The sequence below is a fragment of the Pseudonaja textilis genome, chromosome 4 (genome assembly GCF_049901715.1).
Source record: "Pseudonaja textilis isolate UNSWEBS1 chromosome 4, rPseTex1.2, whole genome shotgun sequence".
In the NCBI taxonomy this organism is placed as follows: domain Eukaryota; kingdom Metazoa; phylum Chordata; class Lepidosauria; order Squamata; family Elapidae; genus Pseudonaja; species Pseudonaja textilis.
The window spans coordinates 15,618,532-15,645,060 of record NC_141993.1 but is presented as its reverse complement, the minus strand read 5'-3'; the positions used below and the strand labels follow the sequence as shown (position 1 = coordinate 15,645,060).

Sequence of the window (26,529 nt, the reverse complement as noted above, 5' to 3'; positions counted from 1 at the left end):
TATCCTATCCTATCCTATCCCTATCCTATCCTTTCTTATCCTATCCTATTCCTATCCTATTCCTATCCTATTCCTATCTAATCCTATTCCTATCCTATCCTATCCTATTCAATTCTATTCTATTCCTATTCTATTCCTATTCTATTCCTATTCTATTCTATTCCTGTCCTGTCCTATCCTATCCTATCTTATCCTATTCCTATCCTATTCCTATCCTATTCCTATCCTATTCCTATCTAATCCTATTCCTATCCTATCCTATTCAATTCTATTCTATTCCTATTCTATTCTATTCCTATTCTATTCCTATTCCTGTTCTATTCTATTCTATTCTATTCTATTCTATTTTACCCTATTCCTATTTCTATTCTATTCTATTCCTATTCTATTCTATTTTATCCTATCCTATCCTATCCTATTCCTATTCCTATTCTATTCCATTCCTATTCTATTCTATCCTATCCTATCCTATTCCTATTCTATTCCTATTCCTATTCCTATTCTATTCTATTCCTATTCTATTCCTATCCTATCCTATTCCTATCCTATTCCTATTCCTATCCTATTCAATGCTATTCCTATTCTATTCTATTCTATTCTATTCTATTCTATTCTATTCTATTCTATTCTATTCTATTCTATTCTATTCTATTCTATTCCTATTCTATTCTATTCTATTCTATTCTATTCTATTCTATTCTATTCTATTCCATTCCATTCCATTCTATTCTATTCTATGGACACGCTTGCTATGTGGTAGGCTGCCTAGGAGATAGTGAATCAGTTATAAACAGGTCCTGACTGATGGCTTTTTCCCAGATTTTTGCAAATCCCCTTGAGCTCCCCCAAGTGAGCAGCCTACACAGCCGGGAAAGGAATGAGGAAATACCTGTGCCATCAGGAGTGCTGCAAACAAACGTGGGCAGCATTTTCACAGTGGCTGCCGGGTGGGTTTCTTTCTTCAGGCCGTACTCCAGTTCTGTCCTCATTTTGTTTCTGACCTCGATGAGATTCTCTCGGGTTAATTTGAAAAGGGCCAAGACCTCATCAATCTGCTTCCGCTGAGACAGCAGCCTGTAGGCCACGGCGGTGACCATGGCAGCCCCCTTCCCGCTTCCACTCTCCGAAAGCAGGAATCGGACGTCACAATTGGGCACCAGCCGCCGGACGACCTTATGGAGACGCTTGGCATACCTGATAAGGAAGACCGCGGAGGTGACAGCAGTTGGGGCAGATTTACACCTTGTCATACAACCGTTGCACAACACCAGCACCTAACACCACTCACAGATGTCGGGTACTTATGTTAATGTGATAAAAGCGATGTCACAATAACACCGCTCCTTCTAGTTAGCTGGGACAGAAGGCCCAATGTAGGGGATCCCTACATTGTTCTTCAACAGCACGACCCCTGAAAGAGTCAATCCACAGCTTGGGGATCTTCCAGGGCCCGTTGCTCTCCCACCTTCAGCTGAAGTGCTGGTTGCACCCCAGCCCCACCTGGGGTGGGAGGATTTTGCTCTGTCTTACATATTGGCAAAAAAAATCAGAAAATAAAATACAAGCTGAATAGTCAAGACCTTATTGATGATCCAAGCTCTGTAAAGGACCTTGGAGTAGTCATCTCTAATGATCTAAGTGTTAGAGCCCACTGTAACTACATAGCCAAAAAGGCATTAAGAGTTGTTAACCTAATCCTACGTAGCTTTTTCCCTGGTAATATCACACTACTAACTAGAGCATACAAAACATTGGCTAGACCAATACTTGAATACAGCTCATCAGTATAGAACCCGCATTATGTATCTGATATTAGCACAGTTGAGAAAGTCCAGAAATATTTCACAAGAAGAGTTCTCCACTCCTCCACTCGTTGCAGAATACTTTATGCCACCAGTCTTGAAATTCTAGACCTAGAAAACCTTGAATTATGCCATCTTCAGTCTGATCTAAGTATGGTATATAAAATCATACATTGCAATGACTTACCTGTCAATGAATACTTCAGCTTCAACCATAACAACACAAGAGCACACAATAGATACAAACTCAAGGTTAACCGCATCAAACTTGATTGCAGGAAATACGACTTCAGCAACAGAGTGGTCAATGTCTGGAATACTCTACCTGACTCTGTGGCTTCTTCCCCAAAAACTTTAATCTTAGACTGTCTATTATTGACCTCACCCCTTTCCTAAGAGGTCTGTAGGGGGTGTGCATAAGCGCACCAACGTGCCTACCGTCCCTGTCCTATTGTTTCTTTTATTTTTCTTATATGTACCCATTTCATGTATTCATAACTGTGGCATTCGGAAAAGACTGAGCTGAAGTCTTCACTCCGGTCCGTGTTTCCAGCGGAAACACGGACTGTTCCTATTGGCTGATGCCGTTTGACAGCCGGCTATAAAAGAGAGCTGTCAAGCGGCATCAGCTGTTGTCCACCAGGTGGCTGCCTTGTTAGCACGGCAGCCGCGGCAAACCTTTATTGTTACAATAAAGTAAAAGCTGAAGTTCGCTCCGTGTTCGCCTCAGGTTATTCCGCCGCTCTACAACAATAACTATGTATATACTTATACCTATTATCTTGTAAGCAATTGACAAATCAAAATAAATAAATAAAATAAAAATAAAGTGACTCATATCCTTGTCCCCTCCCACTCCAACGCCTGCAACATGCTTTAAGATGAGGCTGCCTTAGAAGTTCACTTGAAGGTTATAGTTTCAGAGCTCAGTGGCCCATGTACTGGTCTGGTTCGTTAGCAAAAACCCCTGGCGTCATTGCTGTGGGTCCTACACTGGCTGCCAGTTGTTTGGGGCACCATTTAAACTGCTGATGTTACCGTAGAAAGCCCTACCTGCTCCGGCTATTCATTAGTTGCAGGCTCACATTCTTCTATTGGAGAAGGCCCAGCCAGGAGAAACTGGTAGTGGTTCTCCTCTACAGGGAGGTGAGAGGCGGCCAAGGCTCTGCGATGACCCCTTCTGGTGTCTGAAACTGTCCTGTGGATGAGTCCTCTGGTGGGCTCTTTTCAGAAGGAGCTCAAACGGGGGGCTCCTCCAGTGGGCATTCGGACCTTGATCTTACTTCAGGGGTCATTGGGTTTTGTTACTTTAATTGTATTCTGTATTTATTTCATTCTACATCATTGTGCAACTTTTACTTATATACTTTCACTGTATGTTGTTTTTATCTTGTAAAATCTGTCACATTTGTAATCTAATTCCAGACACAAAAGAAGGAGCGAGAGGGAGGGAGGGAGAGGCGGTGGGAAAAAGACAGAGACAGAGAGAGAGGGAGGGAGGGAAGGAGAGGGAGAGACAGAGTGACAGACAGAAAGAGAGGGAGGGAGAAGGAGAGGGAGAGACAGACAGACAGAAAGAGAGGGAGGGAGGGACAGGGAGAGGAGGAGACAGAGAGACAGAGACAGGGAGGGAGGGAGGGAAGGAGAAGGAGAGGGGGAGGGAGGGAGGGAGGGAGAAAGAGAGGCAGAGAGAGAGAGAGAGAGAAACTCCTTCCTTTTTGAAATACATTCTTGGTAGATAGGATGTTGATTTAAGTGAAATCTCAGTGGCTCATTCTACACAAGAAGAAAAATTAATAAGCTGCCCAGAGTTGCCTCAAGTTATGAGATGGGTGACATATATAAATTTTATAAGCAAGCAAATAAGTAAGTAAACAAACAAACAAACAAATAAATAAATAAGGCATATTCAACAAAACTGCCAGAATTGCATTTCTCCCTCCCTCCAATAGCAATTCTTCTAGCTTCCTAAACTTTTTAGGATCCAAAAGTCAGATAAGGGGACGTCCCGCCCCCACCCATCCACTCTGCGGCCCCCATGGCACATGCTTCCATACCCTATTTTTCAAGAACTGTGGAATCCAACCCACATGGAAAAAAAAAAGAAGTTTCTTCCAGTTCCTCTGCAGAAATTTAAATCTGGATTCGGCAGAAAGTGAGTGCTTTTGCGGCATCAGAATTACGCTTCATTTAACCCCACTTTCTGCCTCTCTAGACAAATATTAATCAGCTGAGCAAATTAAACACAATTTGCTCTTGTTTTGATCTGTTACTTGGTAACCAGAGACAAAGAACATTTCCAGACCACTAGGCTGTTTGATTCCAAAGCCTTCACAATGCATCTTAAATCACAGTTGGGTTGAGTTTCATCACTTTTTTCCAGACCTAAACCGACAGCAAAGACTATAGTCATAGACAAGTCTGTACACTATTTTGTAAACAGAGAGTACAGTGTAGGCATCAACATTCAATCCTCTCTCTTCATGTCTCCAAGCTAGCCAGTACATATTAATGCAAAAGATTACATATAAAATAAACTACCCGTATTTGGGGGGGAAGCAAACGTGGTAAGCAAAATGCATAAAGTAAGGAGGGTTAGCCAAGGAAAATGTGGCATGGGATAAGAAAAGAAGGTATCAACCTGTCTAGATCAGTATTTTTCAAACTTAGCAAAAAAGGTAAAAGATTGTTAGACTAGAATAGAATAGACCAGGCGTAGGGAAACTTGGCTCTTTTATCACTTATGGACTTCGACTCCCAGAATTCCTGAGTGAGCCCTAAAAGGTTCCCCATCCCTGGCCTACTGGTTTTTCAGTTGTGGGGGAAATCAATTTTTGACTTGAATGGGACTGTTTAATATACAAATGTATATGGCTCACTCAGGAATTCTGGGAGTTGAAGTCCATAAGTGATAAAAGAGCCAAATTTCCCTACCCCTGCAATAGAATAGCAGAGTTGGAAGGGACCTTGTAGGTCATTTAGTCCAACTTGGGTGGACTTCAACTCCCAGAATTCCCCAGTTGGCACTCTAGGAGTTGATATCCACCCATCTTAAAATTGCCAAATTTGAAAAAGACTGACCTAAATGTACTGATACCATTTACCATGACTCTCCTTGCCTTCTCATTCTTGCAAGACATCTTCAGCTCCACCCACCTCCACGTAAATACTGCTTTCCTGCCGTCTCCCTTCTGAAGGAGATCGTGGTTGGTACCACTATATACCTGCCTATCTTTAAACACGTGTGTGCATATCATTCGACTGAAGCCGCAGCACGCAGTTCAGCCATCCAATCGATCCTCTGACTCACTGGAAGGAGGAAGCATTGCCCACGGCTCCCCTGCTCCACACTCTTAACATCCAACTTACTGTGGATGGGTCTTGTACAGGGTCCCATCAATGCCAACCGTGGTTCGGAGCCTCAACAGTTTCTTATTTTCACGGAGCCGCGTCAGGATTGCTGCCAAGGCCGTGGCGCAGAGGTTGGCCGAGCGAAACGAAACAATTGTGCAAACATGCTGGACAGCAATGCAATCTTCTTCGGAGGGATCCAAGCCCAGTTCCCTTAGAATTTCTTTTGTGTTTCTTAGGCCTTCTTTATTCCTAGAGTCCAACCAAGAAATTAGGAAAATGGAATTTCAGTTACGGGAAGGGATAAAGTGACTTCTTAAAAGTTGAGGATGTACTGTGAATTACAAATTATACTGCAGGAGGGCCCTTTCTGTGAGAGGGAGGAATGGAGAGAGAGGGGGAGAGAGGGAGGAAGGGAGAGGGAGACAGTTGTTCTCAAATATGTCCAGAAATATTTCACAAGAAGAGTTCTCCACTCCTCCACTCATTGCAGAATACCTTATGCCACCAGACTTGAAACTCTAGACCTACAAAAATCTAGAACTATGCTGCCTCCGGTCCGATTTAAGTATAATACATAAAATCATACATTGCAATGTCCTACCTGTCAATGAATACTTCAGCTTTAATCATAACAACATAAGAGCAAACAATAGATACAAACTCAAGGTTAATCGCACCAAACTTGATTGCAGGAAATACGAGTGCTCAATGTCTGGAATACACTACCTGACTCTGAGGTTTCTTCCCCAAACCCCAAAAACTTTAACCTTAGACTGTCTACTATTGACCTCACCACTTTCCTAAGAGGCCTGTAGGGGGCGTGCATAAGCGCATCAACGTGCCTACCGTCCCTGTCCTGTTGTTTCTTTTCTTTTCTTATTTTTCTTATAGGTATCCATGTATTCATAACTATGTTTTTACTTATACCTATTATCTTGTAAGCAATTGACAAATCAAATAAATAAATAAATAAGAGAGGGAGAGAGAGGGAGACGGAGGGAGGGAGAGAGAGAGATTACCTTGGAGAATCAAAATGAAGACTTCTGTGAGGCTGTTATAGCAGCAGCTGAAGCTGAAAAGACAACCAGGACTATTTGCCACACTCAGGGCAGTAACAATGTTTTATAGGTGGTCTTACTTTCACAACCACAACTGAGCCCCAAATTTCTGTTCCTAAGCAAGACTCTTATTGCATAACCCTAACCCCCAAAACGTCAACCTCAAACTGTCTACCGTGGACCTCACTCCATTCTTAAGAGGTCTTTAAAGGGGGCGTGCATAAGCGCACCAGCGTGCCTACCGTCCCTGTCCTACTGTTCCCATTTATTTGTACATGAATTTCGCCTACAGTTGTTAAGTGAATCTGTTCGGCCTGGCTTCCCCATTCACTTTGCTTGTCAGATGGTTGCAAAAGGGGATCATCATGTGACTCTGGGACCCTGCAACCGTCATAAATATGAGTCGGTTGCCAAGCTTCCGAATTTTGATCATGTGATTATGGGGATAGTCGTAAGTTTGAAAAAAGTCACTTTTTTCAGTGCCATTGTAACTTCAAACGGTCACTAAATGAGCAGTTGTAAGTCAAAGACTATCTGTATTATCTTTTCTATATTGCATAGATATTCAAGTGAGCACCTCACCTCCACCACCCACCCCACAAAATCTCACAAATGCCTCCCTTACTTTCTGCCATGAAAAATCCCAATATTAAGTCAATTAATTAAATATTGATTTCTTTAAAAACCCTTTTCTGCTATCCTTGCATAGAGACTTCTTATCTGTGGCTCTACGGATAGGATCAAAGCCCAAACCAACTGCTTAAAGCAGCCAACTCACTTCGGACCATGTATTTAGTTAACTTTGAAGAGAACAGAAGGAAATATTTCCAGGGAAAGAACTGTGTAAATCCATGAAAGCAAAACTCTCAAGAGTCTTTTTAGAACAAATATAATTTTACAAGCTTACGCTTTCATCTTTTAAGGTAACGAAGAGTAAAAGAATATAAAAGAATACTGTAGATTCAAACCTCTTACTTTTCCATAGCGGCCACGTGTCTCGTCTCAATCTTCCCCTTAGTACAGAGTGCTGTGGATAACTTCCCATTGAAGAGCAAGCCTTTTCTTGCCATTTTTAAAAGGATAAACCTGACCAGTTCTCCCAGATATAATCCACTAATCATCTTCTCAAACCTACATTCAAACCGAGAAGAGTCAAATGTTAGATATATATCCCTGTAGGGAGATGTCAAAAAGGTTAAAGTGATGAAGCTTCAAACCCCATTTCATGTTCAAGTGGCCTTCAGTGAGAATTTCCTATTACAACAGATGACAAATTTCCTTTCACCCAGTGAAAATTTTCTTTTCAAAAACGTATGTTTTAAAATACAGGCATCTGATGTTTTGGAATTATTTCAAGGATGGTATTTTTGCACTTTGGATAAATAATCTGCCAAAAGTCTGAAATATGTCAGTCTGTGTTCAGTTTTAACTCAACGTTTCGCAATCTTCACAACTTTAAGATATGTGGACTTCAACTCCCAGAATGGCTGAGTGGCCAGAGAATTTGTGGAGTTGAAGTCCACATATCTGAAGGCTACCAAGGCTGAGAAAAAACTAGTTTAGTTTTCGCACAGCACTATTCTCAGCTGTTTGTCTGGAGGTCTTTTAGGCCATCAATTTATAAATTATCTGAACCAAAAGGCCTTTGGAATATAGGACTTACCAAGGTATTTGGACTCCAGCTCTCTCCAGTTCTTTTATATAGCACCTCCACTAATCACACAAATTCTTAGAGCTAAACTCAGAGTTACTGTGTGATAAGATGGGCGACTAATAAATTTTACAAACAAACAAACTTATTCAGCATAATTCCTGTTCCAATGTATGACTTAATTCAGTGTTTCTCCACCTTGGCAATTTTAAGATACATGGATTTCAACTCCCAGAATTTCCTCAGCCAGCATGCTTAGCTGGAGGATTCTGGGAGTTGAAGTCCACGCATTTTAAAGTTGTCAAGGTTGAGAGGCACTAGCCTCATTTGCTGCCTTAGTAGAAGAAAACCTTACAACGGCCTGACAACTCCACTTACAATTGTTTTCCAGGATTTATAGACCCCGAGTCAATCTCCTTGTCAAACTCTGTCCTAATGTCTTCCAGAGATGCATCGTCTCCAAAGGCTCCCCATTCAGTGTTAATGCACATCCGGCCTTCGTCCCCTTCTACTAGATCAATATTGCTCATCTCCTCCATGTAGCAAGCGTTGGTGCCTGTTCCTGCTCAGTCGTCGCAGTTTGAAAGGTGGAAAAAAAAAACAGAGAGATGAATAAACAGCTTACGTCACTCAGTCTAGAATGCGTTTCAAAACTACATGCATGAAGGACCCGATAACAAGATTGCTGGGGGAGGCACAGCTTGAAAGACATTTGCAATTCTGGAATATACAATAACAGAGTTGGAAGGGTTCTTGGAGGCCTTCTAGCCCAACCCTATTATACTATATTATACTATTCTGGACATATGATTGTCCAATCTCTTCTTAAAAAACCTCCAGCGATGGCGCATCCACAAGTTCTGGAGACAAGCCATTCCACTGATTAATTGTTTTCACTGTCAGGAAATTCTCCTTAGGTTTAGTTTGGATCTTTCCTTGACAAGTTTCCATCCATTGCTTCTTGTCCCGCTTCGGACAATAAATTGACCCCCTTTCCCCTGTGACAGCCTCCCAAATACTGAAAGACATCTATCATGTCACGCTTAATCCTCTCTTCGATAGGCTAGACATACGGAGTCCCTTTAATCAATCATTCATAGACAAGGAATAATGGATGGAAACTGAACAAGGAAAGATTCAGCCTGGAAATAAGGAGAAACTTTCTGACAGTGAGAACAATCAACCAATGGAACAGAAGTTGCCCTCGGAAGTTGTGGGAGTGCCATCACTTGAGACTTTCAAGAAGAGATTGGACTGGCATTTGTCAGAAATGGTGTAGGGTCTCCCGCTTGGGTGGGGGCTTGGACTAGATGACCTACAAGGTCCCTTCCAACTCTGATTATCTGTTATCGTACGGTTTAGCCTCCAGCCCCCTATTCAACTTTGTTGCTCTTCTTTGCACTCTTTCTTAGAGTCTCAATGTGTTTTTTTTGTATCATGGTGGCCAAAACCGGAGACAGTATTTCAAGGTCGCTCTTACCAAAGCAGTATAAAGTGGTACTAACATTTCATATGATCTTGATACTATCCCTCTGTTGATGAGCCTAGGATCGCATTGGCTATTTGGGTAGGTGCAGCACACTGGTGGATGATACTTATGTGGTTGACCACAAGGACTCCTAGATCCTCTTCACAATTTCTGCTGTTGAGGCAGTTATCTCCTATTCTATGCCTATGCATTTGGGTTTTCTTGCCTAGGTATAAAACCTTACTTTTATCACCTCCGAGTTCCATTTTGTTGGACAGGGTGCTCAACGGGGTTCAAGTTTGTCAAGATGCCAGCAAGATGCCAGGCAGTACAGGGAGTCCTCAACTTATGACCCTAATTGAGTTTGAGATTATGGCTATAAGCCATGCCGGTTGTTAGGTAGATTATCACATGGTCTATTTCACAACACTTTTTTTGTGATGGTCATTAAGCAATCCCATCGCCTAAAAATGGGTGTTTTTTTGTCAGAAATCAGAAGTAAGTGCCATTTTTTCAGCAAAAAAAAAAACCAGTGTGTTGTGGTCTTGCGACTTCAGGACATTGTAAATGGCCATAAAAACAGGCCAGTTCCTGAGTACCCAAAATGTGGGCAGCTATCAGAACTTTGAATGTGGGTGGTAAGTAGGTAAGCAACGGGTTGTAAATCGAAGACTGCCTTTATTCAAGCAGCCATATAAAAATTCAATTAACCAAGATTAGTTATTTCGATCAAAACAATGATAAACTAACTTGCATTAGCTGAAACAATGATAAAATAATAAATGTATTAGCTCAAGGCCCATGGGTTAGATATGGCCTGCGGAGTGCTTAGATCTGGCCAGTGGGCTTCCTCTAGAAACAGTGAAGGACTGGCCCACAGTGCCCCTGCACATGAAAATGGAACTTGGGAGGGCCACGGGCAGCCTTCCTGGGCTCTGTTTTCAGCCATGATGGCCCTCTGCCAGCAAAAACAAAGCCCGGGGAGGCCGGAAACAGGGCGTCAGTGACTTATGTTGAGCTAGTCACGCCCCTCCTGGCCACGCCCCCCCAAAGATCAAACACAACCCGGATGTGGGTCTCAATGAAATCCAGTTTGACACCTTTGGCCTAGAGCAAAATGCGGTGATTGAATTATTAAATGATTTTTTTTAACAACATCTATAATTTATTCAAATTAAACTTAAATTTGGAACATAAGTCTTAGCATCAGCTAGTCTGACTCCATCTTCTTACTAAAAGAATATAAACTTACCAATAATGACACCAACTTCGCATCGCTGGTCATCATATCCACAAGTCATCATTGTTCCCACAGTGTCATTGACCAATGCCAAAACTTCTACATCAACATCCTAATGACACAAATGCAACAGAACCTCCAATGGTTTTCAACAAGTCTAATTTTTTTTTAAGGAAGTAAGATCTATTCATGATATTACATAAGTTTGCTTTATACCAAGGGTCTGCAACTTGAAACACTCAAAGAGTTGTTTGGACCTGTTTCTCCACAGAAAAGAAAACACTGGGAGCCAATAATTTAACAACCGGTGTGACTGGGTGGATGTGGCCAACTCGAAGTTGCTCACTCCCACCCAGTCATCTCCTGCTCTGGAACATGAAGTGAATCTCCATCCCCCACCATCACCCTTACCTTCTCAGGCCAAGCGAGGAGTGATGGGGGAGGGGAGGCGCAGGGGCAGCCAGTGGTGAGAACAGCCAACAGGGAACCGCAACAGAGGGCCGAAAGAGCCGCATATGGCTCCAGAGCCACAGGTTGCAGGACCTTGCTTTATACAATCAGTATTGTTATATTATTGGACAGAGCTTTTGGGTCACTGGTATTCCCAGAACATGGGTCACTGGTAACTCCAGATACCTTAGGTCAGGAATTTCAACAATGGCAAAAAAAATCAAATGATCAGGCTTATATTACAAATAAATTACTGTCCATAAATAAATCAAAGTATCGGTGAAACCATCTAAATGCCGTTAAAACTCTTGTGTCGGTATCCTTTAGGTGAACTAGACCATCATAGGACCACAATTTTTTAACCAAGGTACACAAATGGGCTAACTTACAGAAATGTATCTGAAATCTGGGACTCCCACCACCTGTGGAACTGAAATCTGCCAAATTTTATAAACCATTTTATGACATTAAAATGATCCTAAAGTATTTTGTGACACAAAACAAAATGTCATAACACATTTCCCATGGCCAACTCGGATGTTTGATTGTGCTATACAGTTCAACATGGGCTACTCCCAAGGCAGATCTATCTTTGAATATCTCCTTGAATTTTTAAGAACTTTTAAGTACCTCAGAAGCTCTGTTTATGTGAAGGCATTGAGGAATCTGGTAAGGAAATTTCTCTGAGCTGTTTAGCTTTGAAATAATGAATGGGACGGTTTTTTGTGTGTGTCAAATTCAGTATGCACATCCACAGAAGTCTGGTAGTATCTTTTCCAACACATCTATTTTATTCTCATAAAAGACATCACTTTGTGCCTGTTAACAAAAGTCAGAACTGGTGCTATCAGAATCTTGATTGTTTTGTCACTATAGACCAGGGGTCCCCAAAATTGGCAACTTTAAGACTTGTGGACATAGCTGGCTGGAGAATTCTGGGAGTTGAAGTCCACAAGTCTTAACGTTGCCAAGTTTAGAGACCTCTGCTGTAGACCAAAAGAACTTTCCTTCTATTCAGCAGGCATAATCAATAAACAATATACACACTGCAGCTGAAACACAGGTTATTCAGAAAACGTATCAGGTTGAACTTGCCTTGTGCTTTCTGAGGGCTTTGCACAGATTGTCCACCACATCCGTCTGTTGCACCCCTCGGACTTTAAAATGTTTCGTCCACGAAAGAAGGACCCCCTACCAAAGGAGCAATTATTAATAATAATAAATTAGACGATGTTGATATAAATCCATTCATGTTTGTGACTGGTGACTCAGCAAAAGCGATAGGATAAAAACATAATTTATCACTGAATAAAAGAAGGACTTTTTGGTGACACGAGAGCAGCATTCCAGTATTTGAGGGGCTGCCACAAAGAAGAGGGGGTCAAGTTATTTCCCAAAGCACCAGAGGGCAAGACAAGAAATAATGGATCGAAATTAACCAAGGAGAGAAGCAACCTGGAATTCAGGAGAAACTTCTGAACAGTGAGGACAATTAACCAGTGGAACAGCTTTGCCTTCAGACCTTGTGGGTGCTTCATCACTGGAGGTTTTTAAGAAGAGACTGAGCAGCCATTCGTCTGAAAAGGTATAAGGTCTGCTGCTTGGTTGGATTAGAAAAACTCCAAGGTCCCTTCTAGCTCTATTCTGACTAAAATGCTTAAGTTTTTTCCTGGTTTTGAAATGCAATTGAGTCCTGATGTCTTAAAGTTTAATGATTCCTAGAGGAGCCCAGATTCCCTATTCTATACCGACGTTCGGGAAAAAAATGCATAGGATTGGAACAGTACCAAATGGCTTCATCTCAAGCACCATTCAGTTCTTTTCAGACAGGAGCATGGATGGCCCAGATCCTCATCCTCTCATTTTCACCCCTTTTTCAGGTTGTTTAAAAGCAAGGTCCTAGACTAGATTTGGATGAAAAACTAATTGATATATCCTACTATAATATTAGCTTGCACACTTTAGAGCAGAATTCTGGGAGTTGAAATCCACACATCTTCAAATTGTCAGAGTTGAGAAACGCTGCTTAAAATTATTTGGTGACAGTAAGTAATTTATTACCAATAATTTACCAACCATAACTTTACTCTGCTTTTAATGTGACACACACGGTTGCGCTTACCTCCTCCAATTTTTTCTGCCTACAGGGAAAAGAAAAGGTAAAACCAAGAGGTAGTTTCTTATATTTTATGTCCTTTGTCTCCATAAAGTCTGCAAGACAGTCAGCCACATATTGAAACAGCTGGAAAGGAACACAGACTAAATATTATTTTAATGGGTTAATAATACAAAATGCTTTTTGCATTTCCTTTCAAATAAAGATTCTAAGCAGCTCACACTGAAGAAGAGGTAAATATTATCAATTATCTATATAGATAGTTCTTTTTCTTAAGCATGCACGCCGGCTAAAACGTCTTCTTACATCAGTGTAACTAATTTGTTACCATTACAATAAAAAATAATATTTATTCTCAAACTCAACCTCCAAGTGTTTGGGGCTGTAATCTCTCAGAATTTGTAGCCATCAGGAATTCCGCAAACTGCAATGCTAATATAGAGGGGAAATCTGTTAGATCGCGGGAAAAGGGACTCGAGACCAGGGTGACTATTCAGCTCTTTATTTGGTATACAGATCTGTGTTGGACCTGCGAGCCGCGGCAGCCCTTCGTATAGGGATTGCCGGCGGCTCGCAACCAATGACGGCTCTTTGAATCTCCCGCGATCAGCGCGGCCAATCGCAGTTGATTCATTACGAGCCAATCACTGCAGTTCTTTCCACCAATCACAGAGTAGTCCGTTTGGACCAATCAAGTGAGGGTATTCCAAGAATACTAATATGGAACAAAATCTATGTGTCAGACCTACTCCAGTCAGATGCCTTAGGAAAGAAAGGCCTTCAACTCCATTAGGGTGAAGTCAGGCTCTTTTACCGAAGGTTGCTGGTTGCAGTAAAATCAGGCTAGAACTAAGATTCCTGTGCAAAAGGATACAAATTTCCCCCCTCATCCCAGCCCTCTTCATTCATAGGTGTTTTGAGAATCGCCAAGATGTCTGGGACAATCCACATTCCATTCTCAGGGTGCATGGCCTTGAATACTGGAACAAACTGGTTCTGTGCTTTCCTGGTCTTCATCAAACCGAAATCCCCCCTCCCTATTTTCCATCACATCCCCCATGCTTGTTTATTGCTCATTTATCGTCCCCCCGCTTGCCCCCTCCCCACTAGCTTTTGATGGCAGGATGCTGGCAAGGCACCAACCCGAAGATGGCAGAACTGACACTATGTTTGGTGTTGAACCTTCCTTATTTGAGCTTTCCAACCAGAGAGAAAGAGTTGTTAACTCAGACCATCCTCCCCATAAGCAATGTTTTTCAATCTCGGCCCCTTTAAGATGTGGGGGTTTCTGGGAGCTGAACTTCGTACATCTTAAAGGGGCTGAGACTGAAAATATACTAGAGATTTCATGATTTTGCTATCCAAGGAAGAGTTTGACAAATTAATCTGTAAAACCACAGGAACTAGAATTCACAGATTTAGGAAATCAATTTGCAGATACCTATCATCCACTGAGTTGAATGCAGCAAATTCTGGTGAAAGTTCCAGAATTTGCAACGATTAAACAAGAAGTTGTAGGATGCAATGTTCATTTATGACATGCCTCAAAATCCATACGAGCAAATCCCAAAGGGATACAAATCTCAAAATGATACGGTACTTACATCTGTTCCACTTCCTTGTATGATTTCTTTAGGAGTTGGGTAGAACTGACTATCCATTTGTACATGTTGTTTTCCTTCTTCGGCTACTTTAACGTGCAGGACTTTAAATTTGGAACCACCCAAGTCCAAAGCTAGGAATTCTCCCTTTTCTGTAATGGAAGTAATAGTGAGTAATGATTAATTCCTGTACAAATTCTTGCCAAATGATGCTTCATGAGCCTCAATAGTTTTTTAATACAGAGACAGGATACGGCTATTGGATGCAGCCATGTTTGAAGAACCTCTAGTCTACAAACACATGAGCCCACATTTAGCCTTCAGTACAACATTTAGTCTACAAAAACATGAGCTGTGGTGGCACAGTGGTTAGAATGTCGTATTGCAGGCTAATTCTGCTGACTACCAGCAGTTCAATTCTCAACAGCTCAAGGTTGATTCAGCCTTCCATTGTTCTGAGGTGGGTAAAATAAGGACCCAGATTTTTGGGGGCAATACGCTGACTTTGTAAACTGCTTAGAGGGCTGTGAAGTAGTATATAAGTGAGTACTATTGCTATCTATAAAGACATACAAGTGTCATAAAAGATCAATTTCTTGTGAATATATCAGGTGAATACTGTCCCAAGACTACGAGTAGAGCCTCACTGTGGACTTTCATCACAAATATTAAAAGTGTCATAATATCAAGAAATAATCTGAGACTTAAGCTATTGTAGGGGTGCAAACTCAATTTCATTGAGGGGTTGCATCAAGGCTGTGGTTGACCTCAGGGGAGCCAGGGGACGTGATTAACTGGGTGAGTGTGGCCAGCTTGACACCACTCCCCAAGTGCTGGCATGTTTCCTCTTCACACTGGGTAGACCGTGTAGGAGCCATTCTGGCCCGATGTTTCCTCTTCTCATTGATGACCGCACAGGCCGGATCTGACCACATTGCGGGCCAGATGCAGCCCATGGGTCTTGTGTTTGACACCCCGAGCCAGGGGTGGGATTCAAATTTTTCAACAACCGGTTCTGTGGGCGTGGTTTAGTTGGTGGGCATGACTTGGTGGTCATGTGACTGGCTGGGCATGGCCAACCCAACATCACTCACATTGAGGCACACATCTCCTCGCCTGGCCTCTTGTGACTGTGGGGATGCTGCAACAGTTGTAAGTCATAAGTCATTTTTTTCAGTGCCATTGTAACTTTGCATGGTCACTTCACACAAGCAAAGTACCAGCAAAGGAGGGGGAAAAAAAACTCCAGAGAAGTTCCAGAGACAGGAAGTCTAGTCCTGCCAAGAATGTAATAAGGGTTAACGGAGAGGCAGGTTCTGTAAGCAACACCAGAATGTTTCCTTCCTGCCTTCCTTACAGGATTAGGCCTGTAATTTCTTCTAACAACCGGTTCTCCAAACTGCTTAGAATGTAAACAACCAGTTCTAGCGAATAGGTGCGAACTGGTAGAATCCCACTGCTGCCCTGAGCTCTACCTGACTCTGTGGTTTCTTCCCCAAACCCCAAAAACTTTAACCTTAGACTGTCTACTAATGACTCACCCCTTTCCTAAGAATTCTGTAGGGGGCATGCATAAGCGCACCAACGTGCCTACTGTCCCTGTCCTATTGTTTCTTTTTTATTCGTATCCATTTCATGTATTCATAACCATGTTTATACTTATACCTGTTATCTAATACTTGCTTGACAAATAAATAAATAATAAATAAATAAATATTGGGTAAAGATCTTCTAACGTCAGAGCGATCCTGCCATTCTTGGATTTGCAAAGTTATCCAAGAATAGCAGGATCCCTCTGACATTATAACAAGGGATCCATTATAACGAGGGCTCGGTAGTGAGCTACTGTCAACTGTCTCACTCAAGTCATCTAGCAAAGAACAAGTCCTGGCCATTGGTTTTGCCAAGAGTATGCTTTACTGAAGCTTAATGGTTACAGAAGTAGTGTAAGCTGAATGCGAGGATTTTCCGTGCAAACAGCACAGTGGAAATTTCTCTCTCCCCCTTCCCCCCCCCTCTGGTTATCTGCAAATGTTCCATCAGGTGCTTGTATATTGTTCAGGAGACAGGTAGTCAGCTCCCAGCTCAGCACTTCATTAATGACCTTGGGTGGTTGTAGCTTCTCCCAAGGCTCAACTGGGCTTTCACCCCCTACCCCACTCCCGCTTCTTCCTTGCATTCCAATCTTTCCCTCCCCACCCCCGCCAATGGTGCTAATGTCAGGCTGTCGGCTCATGGAAGCTTGCATAGGTGAGATGCAGCCATGACAGATACAATGAGGATGTGGTCATGATGCAGGGATGTCAACAGAAAAGGGTTGGGGCCTGAATGTTTGGGGTTGAGCTTGGATTATTCCCAAGTTAAGTGTGTTAAGTATGTCAGAATTTTAGAGCTTGTTTAGAGCCAGGGTTCCCAACCAAGGGCGTAAGACGATGTTCCAGGAGGTGCAAAAAACTTGGGTTTAGAAGTTTTAAAATTTAAAAAGTGCATATGCACAATTATATGGATATGATTACTTATTTTTGTAAGAGGTGCGAGAATATATCAGAAGCATTCTAGGGGTGCGGAGTATAGAAAAAGTTGGGAACCTCTATTTTAGAGCTTATTTTTTTCTAAAACAGCAAAAAATAATAGCGTACTACCAAAAATGTGCTGCCAGATTTTACCAGTGTAACCTGGAAAGGCTCTAAGAACCAGAACAATGACGTTGGAGCTACCTGAAACTTTAAGCCTCCTGCCTATTGGGACACCGTGACCATTATCAATACATGCCAATTGCCAAGCACCCAAATTTTGGTCACATGACTGGGGATGCTTGCAGCAATCATAAATGCCAGGACCCATCATAACTTGTAACTGCCATCATAACTTTGAATCGTCTCTAATTGAATGATTGTAAGTTGGGGAATACCTGTTGGATCAAAAGAAAGACCTTACCTGAGCCATCGGGAAGTGACCTCACAAAAGTTGGTAGCATTTTTACAGCAGCTGTTGGATTGGTATCTCTTCCTAGACCTTTCACCATCTCTGCTTGGAAGCGAGTCATCACATCGTGTAAAATATCATCAGAAAGGCGCATCTGGTATAGGTACCGATCAACCTTGGAATAAAATATGCTAGCAACTCGTTATTGTTCTCTTTCTCTCTCTTTCACTCACTCACTCACTCCCTCGCTCGCTCCCTCTCAATAGAACTTTTGTAGGGAATATACCTATGTGTGCTTGTTGTGGGAATGAATGTGTAACTCCAGATAAGTGAACACAAGGGGAATAAAACGGAAGACCTCCCAACCTTTGGGAAGATGGAAAATGCCATCGGGTGAATCAGAAGATCAATGGAAAAAAGCTTCTAGAAGACAAAGTATTCCATTTCCACCCTGAAAACAACATTCCCTCTTTGAAAACATCAAAAATGCCCCCAAATTGTGCTGCTAATTTTGGGTACCAAAATTAATGCATTTTGACACCGTAATTTTCAGGGCCCTGGAGGCATTACAAGCGGGAAAGAACTTGACTACTTTTAATTCTGAGCACAAAAAATAAGGGGGAAGGGTTTTCCCCCAAAACAGCCACTTCATTTATGCCATCTGTGGCAGTTTTTATTTTATTTATTTGTTTGTTTGTTTATTTATTTATTTATTTGTCAATAGCTTACAAGATAATAAGTATAAATACAGGAAATGGGTACGAATAATTGGGGACAATAGGACAGGGACGGTAGGCGCGATTGTGCACTTTATGCACGCCCCTTTCTGACCTCTTAGGAATGGGGTGAGGTCAATAGTGGTTAGTTTGAGAGAAAAGGAGTGGGGGTTTGGTGTGTAGTAGTAGAGTCTGGTAGTGTGTGCAAGGCATTGACCACTCTGTTGCTGAAGTCGTACTTTCTGCAATCAAGTTTGGAGTGGTTTACATTGAGTTTGTATCTGTTGGGTGCTCTTGTATTGTTACAGTTGAAGGTGAAAAAGTCATTGATTGGTAGTCCATTAAAGCAAATTATTTTATAAACTATGCTTAAGTCAAACCGCAGGCGGCGGAGTTCTAGGTTGTCCGAGTTCAAAATCTCAAGACTGGTGGTTTCTTTTTCTTTTCTTTTTCCTTTTATTTGTAACAGCTCAGGCAGAGCTGGCCCAAAGCACTTTGCAGCTTGAAAGTCCAGATAAAAGTGGAAAGCACACCATATGGAGGAGCTAAGTCTGGACTGGGAGAAGAACTTTCCTTCAGGTTTGGTGGCAAGGCAGCATCTTTCATGATGTGTGAGGGAAGGGCGCTTGCTTAGCCTATACAGTATGGAGGGAATTGCTTTGCTTCCTGTAGGCAAGTTCCAACTTCTTCTCCTTGGAATCCCCTACCTAACCAAATAGCGATCCTTAAAAAGGAGCAAAGTCTATTGTCAGGCAGGGATTTATAATGCCTGGTCTTCTAGAGTTTGCATATTTATTCTGCGCTACCCATCAAGGAATTGGTTTGGTTCTGTCTTAATGAGAGAGTACAATCGTTGCAAGTTTATGTGCCCGAGTGGGGAAACGGTAGCTCTCCAGAGGTTGTGAGTTAAATGTTGCCCACAGCTGCAGCACACCTACCTTGTACTTGGAAACATGGAGCGCTCATGTCAAAATGCTAAATTAAAACTGTCCGTTACTGACTGAGAAATGCCATTGTGGGTACAAATGTGTTTGGAAAGAAGATGGATTGGGGAAATTAGGTCTGGTGTCCCTAGAAATTCCTCTATCTGGATATTTCATAAATAGATTCTGTTATGCAGCCAATGACTTTTACTCACACTGTATTTCGGATGATTTTATCTGTTGTCATTACTTTTGAAGCCAAATTGTAAGGATTTACAATGCTTACACAGAGGGAACGAGAGAGAGAGAAGGATTGTTAGAAACGAAGCAGATACTGTTGGGACCTTATTAGAAAAGATATTGCCTTTTATTGGGAAAATTCTCATAGATAACACATGGTGGGGCTTTGATCACATAGTTGTAGCTGCCATTTTGACTTTTTTAAGCACCCCACTTCCCCAAGCCTTCTCCTTGCATATTCCTGGACATTGAATCATGACTTCTGGTGGAGGCAGAATTACAGAATAACGTAAGACCTTGGAGGCCAAATCCTTCTCAGGCAGGAAACCCTATACCAGTGGTGGCTAACCTTTTTGGGCTCCTGTGCCAACAATTGTGCGCACGCTCGCATGCCAGCACCCAAAAGGCAATGCGCATGCCCCTCCACCCCTGCGCATGCGTGCACAATCCCCCCATCGCCCCCTGACCTGCACTGCGCATGCGTGTGCCTCCCAGCTGATTTTCAGCCTGTTTGAGGCCTTTTTCGGGCTCCCAGAGGCTCGAGGGAAGCCTCTGCAACCTTTGGAGGCCGAAATATGGGCCCGTTTCATCATTTCCAGTATTTCCAGAAATACAGCTGGGAGGTGTGCACATGCGCACTGAGGTAAGTTTGCCTGGGGCTCCGGTGCCCGTACAAATGGCTCTGTGTGCCACCTGTGGCACACTGCCATAGGTTCGCCATCACCATTTCAGACAAATTGTTCTCCATTCCTTTCTTAGAAGCCTCCAATGATGGATCACCCATTAATCAGCCATTCCACAGATTAAGTTTTCTCACTGTCAGGAAATTTCTCCTTGGTTCTCTAGGTTGCTTCTCTCCTTGGTTAGTTTCCACCCATCGCTTCTTGTCCTGCCCTTAGGTGCTTTGAAAAATAGGTTGACACCCCCTTTTTTTGTGGCAGCCCTTCAAATATTGAAACACTGCTAGCATGTCTCCCCTCATCCTTCATTTCACTAGACTAGACGGGCCCAATTCCTGCAACTTTTCTTCATAGGTTTTAGCCTCCAGTCCCCTAATCTTCTTTGTTGCTCTTCTCTGCACTCTTTCCAGAGACTCAAAATCTTTTTTATAATATGGAGACCAAAACTGAATGCAACATTCTAAGTGTGATCTTATTAAAGTTTTATACAGCAGTACTAATACTCCACATGATTCTAATTCTATCTCTCTGTTAAGGCAACCTAGGATTACATTGGGTTTTTGGGCTGCTACCGCACACTGGTGGCTCATATTTAAGTGACTGTCCACTAGAACTCCAAGATCCCTCTCATAGTTGAGCCAAGTTTCATCTTATCTATTCCTGTACATTTAGTTTTTCTTGCCTAAACCTTACTTTTTGAGTTTCTCTGAATCAGATTAAACTTTGCAGATATGGATGGGTTCTCTGAATGAGTTCTGTTACACACAGCTTACAATTTGGTTTCATGCACACACTGACTCAGAGTAGCGACTTCTTATGCCTCCTACGTATAAGATGGGAAGAAGCCGATACTACACACTTGAGTCTGTGCCTATCCCTGGATTGACAAAACACAGCTATCTCTGTGATCAAAAAGCTAACATTTGTTTTGTCTTTCTTGCAGAGTGAGTCTTCAACCCTTTGACCCTTTCTGGAAACTCAGATTAAGGAAAGGTGATGTGAGCACATATTCATACCTTCCATTTCCAGTGTTAATAATAACTGAAACCTGGGAAAGTAAACCTTTAAAATAAAGCTGTTCTTATCAGTTGGCCTGAATGTTTTCTGCATTGAAAATAGTAATTATGATTTGATTTTTGCGGATCAAAAATCCTCAACTTCTGGTTTTAGAAACAATGAAGAGAGATCTTTGTTCTCTACTAATCAAAGAGATTACCAGCTATTGATAGTGAGTTCTGATCAGCAGCTTGTAGTTTTTGTTAGTAATGCTCATAGTATGCAATACTTAAACTTTCTACACGTAGTAGTTTAGACATTACCTACAGGCTTGTAGTTTTTGTTAGCCATGCTCATAGTATGCAATACTTAAAACTTTCTACACGTAGCAGAGTTTACACATTACCCATAGACTTGTGAAATGGCCTGTTGATTTCCCCAGAACAAAAGTTTAAGACTGCAATCTTGGATTTATCCTTAATCCCCTTTGTACTGCTGAAGTAAGTTTTGAGAGGGAGTGGTTTTTAAAGACAAACCTGAAATGGCAGCACTTGAAAATCTGACCCAATCCCAAGAGCAAATAAGGGAGAGAAGAGGTTCTAACTTTTATAATAGGGATTTGGAAGGGGGAGAAAATAGAGCTGACTATCTTGGAGTATATAAATGTGGCTAAGTAACAAAAATTACAGTAAGACTACTATTAACGATGACTCGAGGAGGCAAGCAAAACTTGTTGGGAAATAGGTCAAGACTTAGGCGCGAGTGTCCACATATGGATTTTTTTTCTCTCCAGAAATCAGACTGTGTTTTTTAGAATTAAGAGGGGTGTGATTCCAGTTAGAGCCATGGTGAAATTGAAGGTGAAGGTCTAATTCTTTATCCACACATCAATCACATCACTTTCACTGTTTAAAATTAACTTCAGAAGAAAAATATTTCCTGAAGTGGTACAAAATATCTAGGTTTCCAAATAAAATAAATGGTTGAAATGTGTTTGGAGTATTAGTAGTTCAGGTTAGAAGTTAGGCTGTTGGTTTGAGCTCCGAGTTTGGCAATTGGGTTGCAAACATTTTGTCACCATTCAAGGAGACATTGTCAGTGTGTTTTGAGTATAAATGGTTTGTTCTGTAAAGTAAAGAGTAGGCTTCAGGTTTGGTCAACTGTATTAATATGTGTAGTTCTGTCAAACTTTACAAAATCCTGGAAAGAATTTGGAAGAGAATCAACTCGGACATCTTCATAAACTTTATTGGGGTCAAAGAAGAGGATGACCTGACTTACACATTATAGAAAATACTGGCCCCAACAATGACCCTTTGTTGCTCATTGTTTTGAATGACAAGCTTCATTATGCGTCTACAGCAACATCTTTGTTCTCCAGTGGTTAATACTACTGGGAAAGGGCATTTGTGTAATTTCTCTACAGTGTGAGTAGCCATCTTTGGAACAAAGCAAATTCTACATGGGGGAGGAAAGAATGGAAATATCTTAATTTTCCTAGAATTAATTTGCATCTCTAAGTTATTAATCTTAATAAATAAAACTCTGTGTGACTAACTGATAATGTTTGAATTACCGATATAGTCAGGCTAAAAAGAAAAGATGCTAAAATGAAGGGTCCTTCTAAAGTTTTGAGATAGATTCATGTGATACATATGAGGTAGATTTGAGACAGGATAATATATCTTAGATGGGCTGTGAAAAGAATCCAGATTAGCCAGCAATGGTCCATACTTGCTTGGAGGTTTTAGCTCCACATCTGAAAAGCAACAGGTTGGAAATATCCAGCCACATTAAGATTCATATTCTGCATTTTGGTTTTAGATCTTAGAGACATTGTTGAATGTCCTCCAATAACTCTGGTGAAGTGCAGATTGGCACACTATGGAATGTGAAATAGTGAGTCCCAGTTACCACACTGCTGGCAGTTAGATTAATAAAATTATCCCCCAGAGAGGAGTCCCTAACCTCCAATCCTCAGACCAGTACTGGTCCGCAGCGCATTGGGAACCAAGCCACACAAATGGGCAAGTGCGCAAAGCTCCATTTGTGCATGTGCGGGGATTAGGTTGTGTGCATGAAACCATCCCATTCCCCCCTGCCATCGGTGATCTGTGGAACTGGGAATGTTGGGGACCACTGCCTTAGAGAACCCACCTTAAGTTCATCTACGTAGAAGGAGGCCCAGAAGAGATTTTCTTCTAGTGGACCTTCTCAAACATGGAGCCAAGATCTAGACAAACAGGTGGTCTCACTGAATCTATTTTTTTTAAACTACTTATTAATGTAATCAGTTTACTCATAGAGTTGTTTTGAGTATTGTGGGCTATTTCTTAAGTATGCAAGTATTTCCTAAATATTCTGGTTGAAGTGCATGAATGAAGTCAAGAACATAAGGAAACCTGCTAGGTCAAGCCAAGGTTTATCTTACTTTGTTTCTCACAGTGGCCATTATAAGCTTCTGGGGTGTTCATTAGCAGATATGGTCCTCTCTTGCCACCGTTCTCCACACCTGGTATGTGCAGGTATGCTGTCCCCACTTGTTGTCAATGGCAGTTTCAGATGTGAATGTACTGTAGATTTGTGTAACCTCATTATAATGATGACAACATTATTTCCAGTTATTTTCGTATTGATCCTTTGCAAGGGACTGACCTTTTCACAGAACACTGCACACTGAGTCTACATCCTCCATCACTCAGTATGACCACATCATCTTTTTCCTGGTAGTAACTGACCACTTAGCCCCATTGGTATATAAGTGAAGTTTGAGGGTGGTTTGTTCCAACATGCACCCCTTCACACTCAAAAAGTGAATAGTATTTGCCATTTGATCATTCCCTCAGTTTAGAGAACCATTAGGAGCCCTTCATAGTCACTTTTGAATAGTTTAGTATAACTGTATGTTCAAGCTCAGCCAATTTACTTTTTGGCCCTAATGAAGAACCTTTATGAACAAGTTAGAAAGCCAGATTCTTTGAGAGAATCAAAACCAATAGAAAAGAATAAATGTAGCTCAGAGTTGAACTGTGGGGAACTTTGTGCTCTCTAAATTTTCTTTTAATCTCTCTTCAGCACTGAAGGTGTTGTCTTGTCCAGTCATAAAACATCTGCAAGCAAGCAATTGCGTTCAGAAAGAGAACCAAGGAATTCACTACTTGACTCCTTCCTTCCTTCCTTCCTTCCACTGAGAAAATTTGCCATTGGTTTCTACTCTTTGCTTCTCCTTTGTGACTGGATTAACAAGAGGACCTGGGCCTGTTTAGATGTGCAAGGTTCTTAAAGTCTTCTCAAAAATTCAGTGTCAGTAGGGAATCACCTCATCTACATGTCTGCTGACTTTGTAAAAAAGAAAAAAAAAGGGTGCAGAAGTTTGATAAGTAAGCTAGACTTCTGCAGATTTCCCACCAGCCAGCAAGGTTGGTTCCTGTATACAATGAGCTTCATTCTTCCCCTCAGCTTTCCACTTCCACCTACTTGGTCCAATTAGTTTGAATCTCTTCTTTTGGGGCCCTCTTCAAGAATTAGTTTCATAGGCAACCGTCCAGTCCACTGGGATTGAGGCCAATTTAAGAATCTCCGTTCCATTTTCTGCTAGGATGTTAGCAGTCATGTCTGAGCCCTTAAGAATGCTCAGGAGGATACCATCAGAACCAAGCGCTGTTGGGGGCATAGTTGAAAAACCCAGAAATCATTATCAATTCCAAATTAAGGTGGTAGAATCGCTTCATTTCAGTGCTTCCTTTACGAAGGTTGGAAGTCTGCATGACAAACTTCTCATGGTTGTAGGAATTCCTTCCAGATGATGGCCGCAAGATTACAAGGGGGTGGGGAGGCAGGCAGAAGAGCAGAAACCCGTAAGTTATTGAAGGACAAGAACAGACCCAGGAAACCACAGATTGGAATAACACTCAGCTCCATCCAGGTGCACCAACTCTACCCCTAATGATGCGATTACAGGGTCATAAATGGGGAGTTTAGAACTTTTTCCCCGTTGAATAAAATTATAGGGCATTTGATGGAAGGACCTCCAGTTGTATCGCTGTAACATTTAGCTCTGGAAAGAGATTCGGTGGTCTCTCCTAATCTTGATTTATTTTCATCTCAGGTAATGATTCATTTAAATATAAGACCGAAAATGTTACACCGATCGATGCAGGCGTGAGAAGTAACCCATAGGAACTGAACCTTCCTGTCTCATTTAAAAAAAAAGATATTTATTACACAAAACATTAGGGAGAGTTCTATCACGGCTTCATGACAACTGGTGCTGCTTTTTGACTGTATTTTGCTTCTGGATAAAATGGATAAAATAAGTTTCAGCTGAGGATAAGATCGTATATTTTAATGTGGCTTTAGGAATGGCACACTAAATTTGGTGTGCGTAGCTTACAGCACACCTTGTTTCGTAAGTAATAAAATCAGTAAGCAAATAGGAGCGCACCCTTTAGTAATTTGACATTTTGAGAATGTCAAGTTACTAAATCATCTTCTACATCAGGGAATCCTTTTAGTTGAGACTTCTGAATTTTATGCACAACCTGTTGGATTTTTTTTAAAAAGCACATATATATATTGCAATTCTTAGTTCAGTTTATTTATGCAAGTTGTAAGCCACCCAAGAGTGGCAATGAGGCTGGCTGGATTATAAAGTTAATAAATGAAAGTTGTTATATACAGGGCTGTACAATTCCTCCCTTTCTACTCTCTCTCTACTAGCATTGATTAGCAACAGGTCCACTTAGAATGCAGCTAGTCCCCTTTTGCCCCCAGAGAGCCGCACAACCAGATCTTCTTACCTTTTTGATCTGATCTTCTTTTAGCTTTGTGAAATAAAAGGCCACAAGGTGCACCGCCAGCATGTTTGCTAGTAGTTCGGCGTTTACAGCAAGTTCCTGAGGCCAAAGCTGGAATTGATATGCTGAAGAAGCCAGCAGGATCTTACCACCCAGCCATTTCTCCGATGAGTCTCCGGAGCAGCAGAGCTGAAGTAAAGCCAATCCTTCTGCATGGTTCAATGATTAAGCTTCCAGCGCCTTTCGTTGCTCCCCCCACCCCCCCCCCGGGTACCGTATAATGCTGAGCAGATGGCAAACTGCCAAGAGGCAAGGAAAAAAAAAAAGGATGATTAGTTACAGGCCCAACTTGGCAATGTTTTACTTCAGAACAATCCCAGTTGCTATGAGATATCCCTCGTTTCACCCAAACCCAGCACGGATTTCCTTAGGGTGGCACACGTCCAGCTGTCGAGTTTTTCATCCAACTGCAATGAAAACAAGGCACCTCAATGGGTATTACTGAATCTGAAA

The 26,529-nt window shown here is 41.7% G+C and overlaps 1 protein-coding gene across 1 annotated transcript in view; it reads right to left on the bottom strand.

Moving 5' to 3' along the window:
- Positions 1 to 26,195, bottom strand: part of LOC113444692 (hexokinase HKDC1-like) — a 49,385-nt gene extending 23,190 nt beyond the window's left edge. Inside the window, exons 1-10 of the mRNA XM_026713549.2 lie at positions 26,020 to 26,195; positions 17,678 to 17,840; positions 14,744 to 14,892; positions 13,146 to 13,265; positions 12,119 to 12,214; positions 10,586 to 10,685; positions 8,244 to 8,427; positions 7,190 to 7,345; positions 5,172 to 5,405; positions 890 to 1,194 (exon numbers count right to left, since the gene is read on the bottom strand). Of these exons, the coding sequence (XP_026569334.1) occupies positions 890 to 1,194; positions 5,172 to 5,405; positions 7,190 to 7,345; positions 8,244 to 8,427; positions 10,586 to 10,685; positions 12,119 to 12,214; positions 13,146 to 13,265; positions 14,744 to 14,892; positions 17,678 to 17,840; positions 26,020 to 26,082 (1,570 nt within the window). The 5' untranslated portion in view covers positions 26,083 to 26,195. The remainder of the gene's footprint in view (positions 1 to 889; positions 1,195 to 5,171; positions 5,406 to 7,189; positions 7,346 to 8,243; positions 8,428 to 10,585; positions 10,686 to 12,118; positions 12,215 to 13,145; positions 13,266 to 14,743; positions 14,893 to 17,677; positions 17,841 to 26,019) is intronic.
- Between the last annotated feature and the right edge of the window lie 334 nt (positions 26,196 to 26,529).